The following is a 16,130-nucleotide window of genomic DNA, read 5'->3' as shown; positions in this document are numbered from 1 at the left end:
GAAAAGAAAATTAGCACTAAATAAAAGTTCAGGGGTGCCTAATATAAATTCATTGTCTCTATGTCTCTGTTTCGCTTCTACCTTTTTACATGTGTCCTAATTTGACGTTGCCCACACAAAAGATGGCGGCACAGGCGCTGGGTCCTACCATCGAGACTGAAGCCTAGAGGGGCCCAGGCACGGGTTATGAGGGCTGCGACTCGGGTTCTACGGCCCGGCCTCCATAAAGGAAATTCGGGGCGGGCCCACGAGCGTGAGTTCCTGCATCTGCGCAAAGATGGTGGAGGAGGAGAGTGTCCGCGTGGTTCGTTGTGGCGGCAGCGAGTTGAACTTCAGGAGAGCGGTGTTTTCTGCAGATTCTAAGTATGGGGCCACCGCACATTGCCAATCGGGCTGGGGGACGTGAGTCGCCGGGGGGGGGGGGGGGTGGGAGGAAAGAACTGTCAGGCTCGTCCGCACTCGCAAACCCGCGTTCTGGGCTCAGGGAAGGGGGAGAGTGCGGGGGAGCTCGCAGGGCACGCGCGAGGCAGCCGGTGCCTGAGCGCTGTTGAGAGTGAGAAACCACTTCGTGCCCTGGCACCGCAGGCTGGGGCGCGCTTCTCCTTCTCAATACAGTTTACCTGCAAGTAGATTCAGGGACCGGGGGCGGATGCGCGTGTCCAGACTCGGCTCTGCGTTGGGGGCGGCGAAAAAGTCCAGGTACAGGTTTTGTACGCTACCGCTCTTGCAATACCACGGGGAGTATTTCTCTTTCGGAAAGAATCGGGATTTTGAGTTACTGAGAGAGTGAAGATGTCCGTTTTCTCCACACTGCCCTATCCCTGAAAAGGTATTTTGGCAACCTTTTTGCAGCTTTTCCTGGGTACGGATGTTAGATTCTATGCGGGGTAATAACATATAAACCTTGGTCCCTTTTCTCAGGAGTTCAGTATAGCTGGAAACCACACTACTCGCTGGGTTCAAAACCCGGTTCTTCCATCGTGTGAGCTTTGCGAGTTTTTAATCTTTGCCTCAGTTGCCTCATCTGTAAAACAGGAATGCTATTTTGTAGTCTGTCTCACAGGGTTGTTGAGAAGGTTAATTGCTTTAAGACATATGAAGCAGGTAAAATAAGCCTGGCATTAATGGCTCGGTGTGTGTCCGCTGTCATCATTATTGCTCTGTTGTCAGCATCATCTAGAAGTGACACAATGTAGGAAGAGATTTCAAATCATTTAAGGACAGAGTAGCCCTTAGTAAAAACGCTTTCTATCTTAGAAGAGTAAAGATTGTATCTTAATGGAAGTTTGTATCCCTCACAATATCTTGCTTATGAGTGTATAATAGTTGTTGAATGCATACATGACTGAAGGAATTTTCATAAACTGTCCTGGAGGCAAAAAAAAAAAAAAAAAAGAATCATCCTTGGTCTTTACGTGAAAGAGGGTTTTGTTGATATTCATCTTCTAAATCAGGAAGAAACCCAGACTTCAAGAGGGTGCCAAAGTTCTGCTACTTTGGACTTACATCTAGATAGCCAGTTTCTTGTTCCAGTGTACTGGAACTCTACACCTTATTCACTATAAGAAGATTCACTGTGTTTCATTTGCTCAGTCCTACAATTTAAGTATTTGTCAGCTGTCTATTATAACAGACTGACATAACAAAAGCTAAATTTAATATGGATCCTACCTTCAAGACCTTACAGTCTATGAGGAAAAGAAATTAATTAATTTTAATTAATTTAAATAATTTTATAATTAATTGATAATAATTGTAACATGTTTCATACTGTGGTACTTTGGGAGTTCATAAGAAGGAGAGAGTACTTCAGACTGGTGAGGTTCCTGAGGAAGTAACCTTTAGGCTAGGCCTAAATAGGTGAATGGTATTTTGACTAGGGGATGTGGACAGAAGGCATTCCAAATAGGGGGCACAGAACGAGCAAAAGGAATGAACAGACTGTGGTACAGTTAGCTAGTGTGAATGGTATATGAAGAGAGCTAGTGTGGTTGGACAAGGAACATGAAGCCAGTTCTTGATTGTTTGGTCCAAAGAGTGTATTTTTTTTTCCCCTAGATGGAGGGTGGTGGGAGGTAACATGGTTGTGGTTTCTTCAAGAAAAATTAATCCAAAAACTGTGTATAAAACTATGTAATAAGTGGTGGAGAACAGCAAGATCAGAGGTGGGTTGGCTTAGCATACTTGAGGTACAGTGTTGGCATGGAAGGGAGAGTGATGTAGTGAAAGTTTTCCTTCAGTAGGAGGACCTTGAAAGACTAATGGGAGTTTGCCCCACCGGTGATATTGGGGGAGGACATCCAGGCAAAGTGTGCAGCTTGAAATTGCTGGGGTGGGGTTCGGGGTAGGGAGTTTCATGTGTGTAAGTCAGTATAGTTGCAGCATAAAGGAAGTGGTAGGAGAAGAATCTGGAAAAGTATAGACAGGACTTAAAAGACGAATGCAGGCATCCAAGCAAGAGATTGCTTTGGCCTGAACTAAGATATATTGAAGATGAAAAGACAGAATTTTGGAGCGATTTGGCAATTAGGATTAATGAGAAGATGTTGAGTTCATTTTGGGGCCTGATGAGTGTAAGGTACCTGTGAAACAACCGGGTGGGCCAAGCAAGCAATAGGTAGAAATTCAGTCCTGAAGGCTGGGGAATTTGGTGAAGATTTAGATGTGTTGTTGTTGTTGTTGTTTGGTTTTTGTCTGTATAGAAGGTAGTAATTAAAATCAGTTCTCTAGCAAATTAATAGGGTTATAATGAACTCATCAAGGATTTGAATATTATCTAAAAGATACTGTAGGGGTTGGCTAGGTTATACAGAAAGAAGGTAATTTTGTATTTTGCTTCAAGGAACTTACCAAGAAAGCTGAAATAGTAAATAAAGCAATAGAATTGTGGAATTTTAGCTGTCTCCTCTTGGTCACTGGGGCCTCTTGGAACGAGGACACAGAAACCGTATCTACTCTGCCTACCTGAGAGGGTTGTTATGAGAGGCAAGCCGAGAGGTGAGTACACATGAGAGTAGGTGGCATTCCTGTATCAGATATTACTGACTCCTGGTCCAGCACTGTTTGTATTACATCCTGTTACTCCCCCCCTTTATAGGATGCTCTGCATTAGGTTGCTAGGGTATAGAAAATTTAAAAAAGTGGGTCATTTTTGCCTTTTGCACTTAAATTCCCACAAAGCTAATGTCCAACTCTAAATATTTTTCTTTTGTAGACCATTCTGCGTACTGCTGCTGTAATACTTTTCCTTAAGTGTTACTGTCATAGTGTTATGACTCTCACCCTTATTCCTAGTCTTACTCCAAACCCTATAACAATCTTCTGTTGCCTTCCTTAACTATAGCTCTTTTCTCTGGCTTATGAGGCTTCCCTGATCTAGCTTAACTCTGCTTATCCAGTTGTGTTTCCTGACATAACCCACTGTACGCACTTTTCTTGTTAGGTACATTTCCTGTCTCTTGTAGGTTCTGTGTTCGTTATTTCCCAGCTTTTGCTTATGCTGCTACTCTTTTTCCTTCCCAGCTCTTAAATTATGCATCCTTCAGAGCCTCATTTAAGTTCTGGTTATTTACCAATAATGTTGGTAAATTCTCCCAACATTATTCAGCCCATATGTGGCAAAGCTGGCATTCGTACCCATTTGTACTTGACTAGTTAAAAATGCACTTTTCCTACCATACTGTTTTTCTGTTATTAGATTTATAAAAAGTACACACACCCTTCCTCCCCTGAAAGAGCTTACAGTCTGGTAGGGGAAGTCTTTCAGTATGCCATGTGGTAAGTGCCGTGATGGAGCTAAGCCTACCTATTATCTTGTAGAAACATTCAGAGTGGTGCTGATCTGGAGTGAGAAAATGTGGGAAGGCTTCACCTGAGCTGAATCTTATCTTAAGGAAATATAAGAAAGAGTGTTCTGTGTAGACTGAAAAATTTACAAAAGTATAGAGAGAGCATATCATTTGGGGGCTTGCATTCAAATTTAAAGCCATTCTCTACCTAGGAGCAAGGAGAGAGGAAATTCCTTTCCTCTGGGGAAGCATATCAGAGTCAGGTGTTTTCTTGGCACACCGTACCCCCTCCCCCAACCATCATCTAAGGACTGCCTAGAGAACCCATTAGTACTAATGGAGTGTGTCCGTGGGGAGTACAAGGTTGTTGGAGCTGTGAACCACTTGAGTAGAGCATGGTTTTCAAGTGAAAAAGTAGTTCCAGATAGACCGGCTCAAATCACCAAAGGCCTTAAGAGTTTAGATCATATCCTAAAGGCAGTGGCAAAACACTGACAAATTGTAATTTAATTTTACCTCTAAGGAAGTAATGTCAAATTTGCAAAATTAATCTGGTATGAGCAGGAAAGATGAATTGAAGGGCCACACCTAGAGACTGTAGGAAGCCCTTAAGAGTGGTCCAGGCTGGAGATGCTAAGACTCTGAATTAAGGTACTCATGGGAATAAAGAGGAGGATCCAGCCAGAAGGGTAACCATAAATCTCAGATGTTTTGTTGCTTGAACTTCCTTAATCTATTAGACAGTTAAACACAACCATTTCCTGACTTTCTCCTGGCTACAGCACTTATAAAATGCATCCTGATTTCAGAGAGGTGAATGTGTGAAAAAGGAAGTGTCTTAGAACTGATAAAATAGGGTAATGGTAACCCTGGTCGGCATTAGAAGATTTACTCTTTTGTTACTTTGTAATAATTTTTTACTGGTTCATTTTATCCATTTAGTTTACCAAATCTTTGAGGATCCTGTTGGTTCCGTTCAACAAACTAGATTGGACATTGGGAATCAAAGATAAATTAAGGCCTTTGTCCTATTAGAGCTTATGGCCAGATAAGGAGGGTAGATACATATGTAAACAATTTCAGCACAATGTGAAAAAGAGATATATGTAAACAATTTCAGCACAACATGGAAAATACTAGGATCAAGTCGTGTACAGGGTGCTTTGAGAGCACAGAGAAGAGGTCTAGCCTAGGAATTCTGTAGTTTGTACCTTCTATAGTGCATGGAAAAACCCCCTGCCAGGCACGTATAATGTTTAGTAATGGCACAGAACAAACATTTTTTACTTTGTCGAGATTGGAAGATTTGTACCTCTGAGCTTTGTTCTCTGGTTATATCCATAATGAAAACTGTCAAATAAATATTGCCCCCCACTTAACTACTTTTAGTAATTTAGTAGCCTCTGCCACAAATCCAAAAAGCAAAACCAACGTTTTAGCAACAAGAAAAAGAACTGTCACAAAGTCTTTACACTCTGCTATAAAAGAGGCCTTGCCAACCAGAAAGAACTTTGACTTAGTGTTTATAAGGTGGTGTGTCCAGTGAACAGTGAAGAGTGGGGGATATGGGAAGATGCTGTCAGAGTAATGGTGTATAGTAAGTGAATACATAGCACACAATTTTTAATATATAGTTCTCGAAAGTATTGAAAGAAACCTCTGTTGCAAGTTAAAAAATTTTTCATGGACTATAAGGAAAGATGATACTCTCTATAGAATGCATGAAACTTAATTTTTTCTTATTTCCAGGTATATCTTCTGTGTTTCTGGAGACTTTGTTAAAGTTCATAGCACAGCTACAGAAGAATGTGTACACATACTGCAAGGGCACAGGAATCTGGTGACTGGAATCCAGCTCAACCCCAACAATCATCTACAGGTGTCAAACGATTTATAATTGACTATTTTAATGTCGGCTTTGTTGTTGCCAGAAGATTATTAATTGATTTTGGCTGAGAAACTTTCCAGGTTGTAATTAGAAAAATACAGGTATCCCTTGCTTTTCAAAAGATTGTATTATGCTACTTTGTTTTTACAAAGAAAGAAAGAAGAAAAGCAAAAATAGCATTCAGTATTTATCTTGCAGCAAGGTGTTACAGAGGCAGCATGACACCTTCCAGTGAGAGTAGCACCATCAGTCTCCTTCCCCGGGAGCTACACTCAGCATCTCAGCACCAAACCACCGTAGCTTTAAACTGTCTGCTGTGAGCATCTGTACTCACATCATACATCCATTAGCAAGATGAGTCCTAGGGTATCAGAAAAGCCTAAGAGAGTTTATTTTTGGGGTCTGGGAACACAGAATTTTTCCACATAAATTAATAGTAACTGCTTCTTCGTTTACATCATTTCTTCTACAAAAGGTTTCATAAGAATATTTTCTCATAGGGGAAGGCTGTATGTTGATTATCTGATTCAGGATATTTTTCACATATTTTTAGTTCTTAAAATAGCGTCACAGCCTAGAACTGCATTGCCCCTCATTCTGTGAACCATTTGTTCCAAAGGATGCTACTAGGTGTTGCTTGAAAGAAGACATTCTTGGCTATATGAGTTTCTGAAATTCAGGGCTAGGCTCAGTTAGATGAATTTCTTGGTTGTAGATCCTCTCAGGTCCTTTTATAAATAAGCATTGTGAATATCCAAAAGGGGTGTTTCTCAAGCTTATATGCCCTTGAACCCTTTGGTTTCTGGAACACGTTTTTGAAAATGCTGGCTAAAAGGGATTGATGCTGTAGATACGTTCCCTTACAGATGAGGCTCTTCAGTGTTGATGCAGATGTTACCTAATCTTAAGGCCAGTGCTGGACAAGAAGGGCTTCAGTGGATGGACCAGTTAACTTCAGGACGAACTTGGGAGTCCAGTTTAAGGCAGATCCTTCCACTCACCCCACAAAGCAGCTCTTCTCAGAATTCAAAAATAATGAAATGTCATTTTAATTCTGTCCTTACATTTCAGCAGCTGCTAAAGAGATCTCAAAAACATTTTACTCTTGCTCTCGTTTTTGATCAAGTTCCATTTTTCTAGATTAGTCACAGCTAACTTGGAAGTATTGCTTAATACAAGAATAGATTTGCATTGCCATTCACTGTATTATCACAGAGGAAGTAGGGCATAAAGTGACAATGATCTTTTCTTTCCAAAATTAAATGAGCTACTGTGAAAATCAAAGTTAAGTAACTTTTCTGCAGGGTGCAAGCACACATTTTTTTTCCTTGCTGTCCTCTGAGGGTTTGACAAAATAGCTTATTGTTACGTGTAGCATTTGAATGTTTTTCATAGCAGAGATATCCTTTCTTTAAAATTGGAATTTGTGAAGTCTGTATTCCTAAATTTTGTAGCAAAACAAAAAACAACATATACAAAGCATAAAAAATCTCTTTCATCTTACTGAAAGTTAATAAAATTAGAGGAGGACAATTTTATTGACAGGTTTGGTTGAGGGGATAGGGAGTGCAGATTCTCCGGACTTTAGAGTCATGGGATTTGTGTGCTAACCATTGTTTTGACAGTGATTGTGTGGTTGCCTTATATTTTACTGATCCATGTTCATGATTTTTCCTTTGTATGTAGTACTTGTATGTTTCTACTTATTATAATTCTTTTACTTGAATAGGTAATAGTCATCATCCTCTGTTCTCTGATTCCATGTCCTCACTGGCAGAAATCTTAAAATTTCCACTTTCAGAAAACCTGAAATTCTTCATAAACATTATAAGCTAAGTATTTTTCACAGTAACGGCAACAAGTAATCCACTGTGACCTTAGTAAAATTAAGTCCATTGGGACAAAAATAAAAGTAAAAGTACATGTTATTAAGGCCTTCTGGTGTTACCAAAGCGTGGTGCACAAACCAGCGCTACAAATGGTTGGTTACCATTCTGCAATGAGAAGAGTGTAGGAATGGAGTGACCCAAAACTTTAGAGCACTTCGATGTTGCCACAGCGTCCAAATGCATAATAACTTCTGTTGTGTTTTACAAAAGTATTGTTCCTTGATGTGTTGGACATTTCTTTCTTTCTTCCCGTTTTTTGTTTTTTGTTTTTTTTTTTAAACAGGACATTATCAGGTCATCTGAGAAGCACTCCTTTAATACCCATGTAAGATGAAAGCGGTTCTGCTAATAAAAGTGCACTGGGTGCTAGGAGAAATATTAGCAAGCTCTGAAGTGCTATTCATAGCTCAATGACTTACCATCTCCTCTTGAAGCTAGAGCGTTGACTTTTATCCCCCCTCGTTTTAATTAAAATTTTGAAGTTCCTTCAGAGAGCTGTGATTAGATTTTCTCTTTTGCAAAAACAATATGAGTAGATGACTCTACCTCTTTAAGGCTAATAATTTAATGAACAGAAAATGTCTTCTGTATCACATAATTATTTGATATCTTAATGAAGTTCTATTTTATAATAAATTTTTTATTATTTTTACCCTTTTAGTTGTATTCTTGTTCCTTTGATGGCACCATTAAACTGTGGGACTATATAGATGGCATTTTAATAAAGGTACGTGTTTTGATCTTCTATTTTTCTTATTTGAAAAGGGATGGCAACATCATTTAATGACACATTGTTTTCTTCTATAAGGCCTAATCTTTAGATAGCCTTTCTAAACAAGTTGTGAAAGTCACACACCATAAAAGAAAAGAAAGTTGACTGTGAAAATTTTAAACTTGTAACAAAAAGGTGAGCAATAAAATGAGAAGAAAATATTTACAAGAGTTACTATCCCTAATATACAGAAAATATACAGAAAACCAATAAGGAAAAACTAATAACCTAGTAGGAAAAAATTGGCACAGGGTGAGAATATGTAATTCACAGGAAAAAAATAACAGCCAGTAAACATGAAAAGGTGTTTAATAACCTCAGTAATAAAAAAATTACACAGCATTGTCTCCTGTCAGTTTAGCCAGGTTACAGACTGCAAAAACAATCTAGTGATAGGTAAAGTGTAGAGAAACAGATACTTTTATTTTTGTACATAGAGTACAAATGAAAATGAAAAAATAACTTTTGCTCCAGCAATCTCACTTTTAGGAATCTCTTGTTGAAATAAGGACATGTGTGTAATAATTATAGCATTGTTTATGGAAAAAAATTGGATATAACCTTGATGTCTGTTAAAGTTTCATATTCATTCAATAGAATCCATATAACCATTGGAAAGAAACAGGTGGATCTATATGTATTAATTTGAAAATTTATTTAACAAATATATATTGAGTGTCTTCTGTATACCAGGTATTCTGATGTTGGGATACAGCAGTGAGCAAAATGGATTAAAAAAAAAAAAAAATCCTTGCCCTTTATGGAACTTATGTTTGGGGGTTGAGGTGAGAGTAGACAGACGATAAACAATATGGTACTTTTTATCTTTCAGACTTTCATAGTAGGGCATAAACTTCATGCCATCTTTACTCTGGCCTGTGCTGAGGATTCTGTCTTTGTTATAATAAATAAAGAAAAACCAGGTATAGTATAATTAATTTATTTTGTTTTATACAGCATTGGGTTGCTCTTTCCATAGTTTCTCAAAATATAACAGTTTGGTTTTAGTCTGAAGTTAACTGTTTGGAGCTGGCATTTAAATTGCTTCTGTTATTATTGCATTCATTTTGGGGAAGCTTCCCAATAGTTCTGAAATACACAATGCGAAAATGATTACTTAATATATAGTTGTAATAATAGATTACAGAGCTCAAATTTCAAAGCTGTTTTGCAGAAGTGGGCTAGAGTTTGTTTTTCTACTAACTTTAATTGGCCATTCTTAAGCATCACTGTTCATTTTATCAGTTATTGAACACCCTTTTTGTTGATCCTGAATCTGTCAGAAATGGTATAGAAAACAGTTTGATATTAAGAGCTAGTAGTGTGAATAAGTTATTCATTACTGTTGGAGCATGATTTCATTGAAATTGCCATGTTTCAAAGCATTTTATGAATTCCTGGAATATCTTCAGTGGTTACAAAAATTGTCCTTTAGCAGAGAATTTGATACATCAGAACATTGACATGAGGGATATATCCAAAGAATTTTTCTAATACTGGAATTCAAGAAAGCCACTGCATCTTCTGGTGTTCTGTATAAAATATAGCTGTCTTCAGAATTCAAAAATGAAAGCTTTAAGATGGTTACAGAGCAGTCTGCTGGATTGGCTCATGGCTCACTAGCTAAATGAATCCTTCCCATGGTATATTTTTGTTTGTTGTTTGGGTTTAGTTTAGGGGTGTGGTAATTTTGTTTTGTGTGTGTGTTTTTGGCTGGAACAAATTTGCAGATTGTTTTATATAAATCGTGGACTTTTTTTTTAATTTTTTTTTTTATTTATCTGACAGACACAGCAAAAGAGGGAACACAAGCAGGGGGAGTGGGAGAGGGAGAAGCAGGCCTCCCGTGGAGGAGGGAGCCCGATGCGGGGCTCAATCTCAGGACCCTGGGATCATGACCTGAGCCGAAGGCAGATGCCTAACGACTGAGCCACACAGGCGCCCCTATATCATGGGCTTTTAAATTACCTGAGAGTAGTTAAAACTATAAAAGCTAAATCTGTTTTTTAGCTAAAAATCATTTAGTGAAGTTTGTTAATGAGTAATATTTTATCTATCAAAAATGTGACATGAAAGAATAAAAGCAGTAAGTTCAGTTTTCTTATGGAGCCCATAAACCACCTCTAAAGGATATTCCAAAAAATGTTCTGGAAATGGCAATATTTCTTAAAATAGTTAAGTCTTCTTCCTAGTTGACGGTTTTAGATAGCCCTTTTCATATTTCAGTTCTGTTTTATATATGTGTGTGGATTCTTAATGTCTGTCCACATACTAAAAATTCAGATTCCTAATCTCCCTAACTGACAATTGATTCATTAGTTTTGAGATTTAGTCTAGGATTCTGCATTTTTTTTTTTTATTTCCCCAGATGATTAAGCTCATCCTTCACATTTGGTAACCAGTCTGTATACTAACACCACGATTTCTCAGTTGCAAGGGTAGTTGCTAATTGTTATAGCAAAACTTTTCATCCCTATTAGTGAGGTCAGTGATTCTTAACACTAGCTGCACATTAGAATCACTCCAACTAACTTAAGATTCCCTGTGCTGGGGCCTGTTTACTTAAATATTCCCTAGTTGAGTCTAATGTGCAAGCGAGTATAGAAAACTACTGATCTAAAGTAAAGATCTTGGCATTTGCCTTTCAGAGTTAACCAAATGCTGTAATGTAATTTGAATTCTATTCATGGTGGGATTAGTGTTACTCTCCAGTACTTAACACATCATGAGAACTCAACATGTGAAAATCTATTTAGCTGTTAACGTAAAAATGTGAATCAGGCCTAAGACGGCATTTCATAGAATAGATCAAAATACATATATCCTTCATTAGTTTCATCTTTGTTCCACAATCCGAAACCAGCCTCTGATTGAAAATTGTATAAATCATGTTAAGGTATGCTTCGCTGCTTTAAAAACATTTTTTATTTACATGTCATATTTTTAGGTACCATTTTTTGACCGTATGTAATTTATTCATTTAGTATCTGACTGAAAACCTACTACGTGCTGGATACTATTCTGATTGCAGAGAACAAAACAGACAATCCCAACAATAAGCAGACTAGATCAGTCATCAGATGTAATAAGGTGAAAGATGCTTTAGAGAAAAATATAGCAGGGGAGGAGAATAGGCAGCATTGGAGAAATACATATTTAAATAAGTGGTCAGGGAAGGTTCTGAGAAAAATACGCTGTGCAGCGGTATTGGAGAAGCATGTTCTGCAGCATTTCTAGCATGTTTGAGGAATAGCAGGGAGGTTGGATTGGAGTGATCCAGGGGAGAATAGGTAATATATAGCTTTATAGGCCATTGAAAGGACTTTGGTTTTTACTCTGAGTAGTTAAAAAGCTGAGTAGTTAAAAAGAGTGAAATGATCTGACGTAGTTGTACTAGATTCTCTGGCTTGATGAGAATAGACTATAGGGAACAAGGATAGAAGTATAGCGTACAGTTAAGCGGTCCTTGCTTAGGTGGTGAGAAATGATTGTGTTCTGGGTATCTTTGGAAGATACAGCCAACAGGGTTTGCTGATGGTTTGATGTGGGATATGAAAGAGAGTCTAAGATAACGTGAGGAAGTCTAAGCAGCTGGGTAAATGGTGGTGCCATTTCCTGCAGTGGGTAGAGTTGGGGAAGACTAAATTTAGAAAGGAAAATCAAGAGTTCAGGGTTTGGGCATGTGAAGTTTGAGATGACTGAGAAGGCTAGAAAAACCAAGAGTTCAGAGCAAATAATCAGGCTGGAAAATGGGAAAATGGTAAATTGATGTGTTACAGAAGTGTATATTCATTTTAATGTCTGAGAGAATAAGGAAATAGCATAGTAAAATACAGCTGTTTTCTCTTGGGAGATTTTTTAAATGGGATGTAAAGAGAACAACATGTCAGTATTACAGAAGAGATATATCTTGTGACTGTGGTAAGCACATAGCATTTCTGAAATCTCTTGGATGGGTTGTTGCCTTTGGCTGCTCAGTTCACCAATACACCATATTCCATCTCCATTGTAAAGGGCAGCTTAATATTTTGGAATACAGAATATACCAGTAAGATAAATTGTTTTCTGTTTTAACATATATAGAGCACGTATGTGTAGGAGTTACGAAATTAGACTTCCATTTAAAACTTGTATATTCAAATGAACAGTCCAACTTGAAGGCATATTTTGTTCAAGATAGCCTGATTTATCGCCATCAAATGAATTCTAGAGTACTAAGTAACAGTTTCATATGAATAAGTGCACATGTTCATTTACTCTAGAGAAGCTTTATGTTGATATAGCTTCCTTTGGCTAGATATTTTTCAGCTGGTTTCAGTGAAACTGCCAAAATCATCAAGCCAGGAAATAGAAGCTAAGGAGCTCTCCTTTGTTTTGGATTATATAAACCAGTCACCCAAGTGCATTGCCTTTGGAAATGAGGTAAAATTTGTTTTGGTTTTCTATTTTGTACATAAAATCTCTTTGCGGCAATGTTTCCTTTGAGCATTTTATGTTATAGTCTCTGAATATTGCCTTGAGTATTTTTGTTATGAGCTAAGAAGTTTGTTCCATTACTTTAGCATGTATTTATGGTGTAGATATTTTAGGATCCTTAATCTTTATATACTATTGTTCTTGTAAACCCTCTAATTGTTCAAAAAATACCAATATTTCAGCATTTGAACTCTTTCTTAGCCTGCTCCGTGTAAAAGCCACTCAAATCCTTTCATTTTAGACTATGTGTCTTTAGAAAATACGACCTCCCTGTCCATAATCAGTGTGCCCATTTTAGAAAATTGGGAAGTTAAAGTGAAGAAATTAAATCTTAAAAGTGATATTTGAGGTATCTCTTTCTAGACTTTTTCCTAAACGCATATAAAATAACTTCTCCCAAACTAAATTAGGATCTGAAGGCTTTTTAATCTTTGTTTTCACTTAACATTGCAACACAAGTGTATACTTATATGTTCCTCAGAAATAATAACTCTCTGATGTTTCTACCATGATTTAGCCTTTCCCTATTAATAATCACTCAGTTATTTTCAAGTCAAGCGCCACCGAAAGTCCCTAGATGACATTGTGGTGGCATGTTCCTATAATCTGTTTGTAGCATTTTTTTGGCTTTGTTCTTAAAAAAGCTAATTTCTTATAGTAGAGAAAACACTTTAACATTAAAGACTGACAGTACTGAGCATTGGCAAGATAAGGAGCAAAGGTAAACACCTGTTCTTACCATGAGCCAGCAGTTCCACTCCTAGGTAGAGAAATGAGAACACGACCATAAAATGACATGTACCACAATGGTTAGGATTCATAGTAACTCCAAAGTGGAAATAACCTAAATGTTCATCAACAAGAGTATAAATAATTTGTGATATGTATTCATTTATTGGACTACTACTTCATAATAATAGAAGCTAAAGATACAGATAAGAGCATGAATGACTCTCAAAAAGGTGATGATGAGCTTGAGTTCAGACACAAAATTGTGCATTGCACCATTCTCTTTATATGATGTTCTAGAACAGAGAAGTAAACTGTGGTGATAGAAATCAGTGGTTGCTGAGAAGGGCAGGGACATTGGGAATGACTAAAAAAAGGAACAAGGAAATATTTCTAAGGTGAGAAAAGTGTTCTAAATCTGGTGGTGGTGACATGGATATACATGTCAAACATTGTACTGTTTTGTATGTAAATTATGTCTTAATGGAAAAAATTCAAATATAGGACCTAAGTTCATCTTTTAATTTTCTATGATTATTTTAAAAGGATTATCCTTTCCATAGCTAACTATATCATTTTATATGAATGTGCTCAATCTGCAAAAAAAAAAAAAAAAATGGTTACTGTATTAACTTTTGTGATGAGAACATTTCTCAAAAAGTGTTACCTATTTTTGTGAATGTCATCTCTTTGAAATACTAGGGAGAATATGTTGCTGCAGTACGGGACTTTTACTTGTCTGTCTATTTTTTCAAAAAGAAAACAACATCGAGGTAAGAATTTCTTTTTGATAGCTTTATTTACTTGAGTTGGTTGTAATTTTATTTCATCTTCATACCTGTGATCCAGAGCTATTTCTAGTTTCATGTTGCAAGTGATTGTGAAACCACTACATTACAGAGGTAGAGTTCTTAACCCACAATGGATAGGTTGAAGGAATTATTAGTCACAAAAACCTAGGGAGCTTTGTTCAACCAAAACCCTTGGTCCACTTAGATTCTGGTGTGCATATATGATGTCAAAATTGGATGTAGTTTGAAAAGGCTAGCCCAGGTGATCCTTACTGCCTTTTTTTTTTGGTTATAAGAGTGAATGTAGGCTTTGGGATACCCGGGTTTAAAGTGAGTCAAATTTAGTCTCTCTGAAGCCCAGTGTACCTCAAATTAACATATATTTAAAATGGGGAAAATATCTACCCAATAGAATTATAAGGATGAATAAAATAACATATTTAAGGAGACTCTTGTCAAACCCGAGTAGTGACTCTTCAAGTGACACTGTCCCCTCTTCCCTTTTACCCTGTCAAGATTAACATGTTTCTCTTTGCAGTATAATAAGGATCCTAATTATCTTTGGACCATTAGCCACTTCTCTCAGATATAATTTATTAGGCTTCTTCATTACTAATGTTAAAATTTAGCTTCGGTTGACAAGAAATTTGAACAAACTTGGCTCAGGCAAAAGTCACTGAAAGGACTGTCTTGGCTTTACTTTGATGTCAGTGGCCTCCGTAAACAAGTTATCATGGTAGAATGTTGATCACATGGAGTTTATACTGTATATTAACTGGTGTGTGCAAAAAAAACATTCTTGATTCTTAGTCACAGTTTTGTTTTGTTTTTTAAATCATGCATTTATATTCAGTGAATTTTCGGAGCTCTCCAGTTTGGTTGATAAGGGTGTGAACTCCCTTTTACTTAACTACATCACCACTTATCAAGAGACTTTAATAAGGGACAATTTTTTTCTTCTAGGTTTACTTTATCATCATCAAAAAATAAGAAACATGCTAAGAACAATTTTACATGTGTTGCATGTCACCCAAAGGAAGATTGCATAGCAACTGGTCACAAGGATGGCAAAATTCGTCTTTGGTCAGTTCACTTATGAAATGCATGGTGACCCTTTATATTATTATTTTGTATTAGTCCTGCAGAACAGAGCTATCTTTGGGCTCAGGATAAAGGATAGTACTGGTAGTAGAGATGAGGCTTTGCTGACATCCTCCCTTTCTTGTATTTCTGTGCTCTTCATTGCATAGACTTATTTTTGAATTTCTAACCTTGGGCTTGTGGGAGGAGTTAAAATTTCCATTTTGTCTATAATTGTTTTATTAAGAACTTTTTTGTCATTACTTTTTGCCATTACTTTCCTAATTTAATGCCTTTGGTCAAATTAACAAATTTAGTTTTCTCCAACAGGAGGAATTTTGATGATGATAAGAAATACACATACACATGTTTACATTGGCACCATGATATGGTTATGGATTTGGCTTTTTCAGTGACAGGTAAGTAAAGTTTAATAATTAAAATGAACTTTTGAAGTATATGGATCAGCATTCACTGCGTTTATAGTGTGAAAGGTTTAGAATTGCATGGACCAAGAGAATTGTAAACTTTCTTCAGCACAGTACCATACATTATAGGTTTCAGAGTTTGAAAATGTACACTTGTGATAAAGTCCTTGTTGTTAACATAAAGAACCTATTAAATTACATTAGTCTTTTAAAATGTAATTATAATTAGCCATGGCTAAGTGCTTGTTGTCCGTAAAAGTAGCTATAGTTTATCTTGTACAAATGATTA

The 16,130-nt window shown here is 37.1% G+C and overlaps 1 protein-coding gene across 2 annotated transcripts in view; it reads left to right on the top strand.

Moving 5' to 3' along the window:
• Positions 1–247: 247 nt before the first annotated feature.
• The window catches only part of WDR75 (WD repeat domain 75), a 33,246-nt gene continuing 17,363 nt past the window's right edge, over positions 248–16,130 (top strand). For both annotated transcript variants that reach the window (XM_028125109.2, XM_028125119.1), the window contains exons 1-8: positions 248–363; positions 5,538–5,667; positions 8,227–8,292; positions 9,170–9,260; positions 12,635–12,759; positions 14,245–14,315; positions 15,297–15,416; positions 15,744–15,832. In XM_028125109.2, the coding sequence (XP_027980910.1) occupies positions 278–363; positions 5,538–5,667; positions 8,227–8,292; positions 9,170–9,260; positions 12,635–12,759; positions 14,245–14,315; positions 15,297–15,416; positions 15,744–15,832 (778 nt within the window). In that variant the 5' untranslated portion in view covers positions 248–277. The remainder of the gene's footprint in view (positions 364–5,537; positions 5,668–8,226; positions 8,293–9,169; positions 9,261–12,634; positions 12,760–14,244; positions 14,316–15,296; positions 15,417–15,743; positions 15,833–16,130) is intronic.

Source organism: Eumetopias jubatus, unplaced genomic scaffold (genome assembly GCF_037043125.1).
Source record: "Eumetopias jubatus isolate StellerSeaLion01/CBP00866 unplaced genomic scaffold, mEumJub1_p1.0 scaffold_3, whole genome shotgun sequence".
NCBI classification, from domain to species: Eukaryota; Metazoa; Chordata; class Mammalia; order Carnivora; family Otariidae; genus Eumetopias; species Eumetopias jubatus.
Note: the sequence above shows the minus strand (reverse complement) of the source record. Positions and strands in the feature narration are given on the sequence as shown.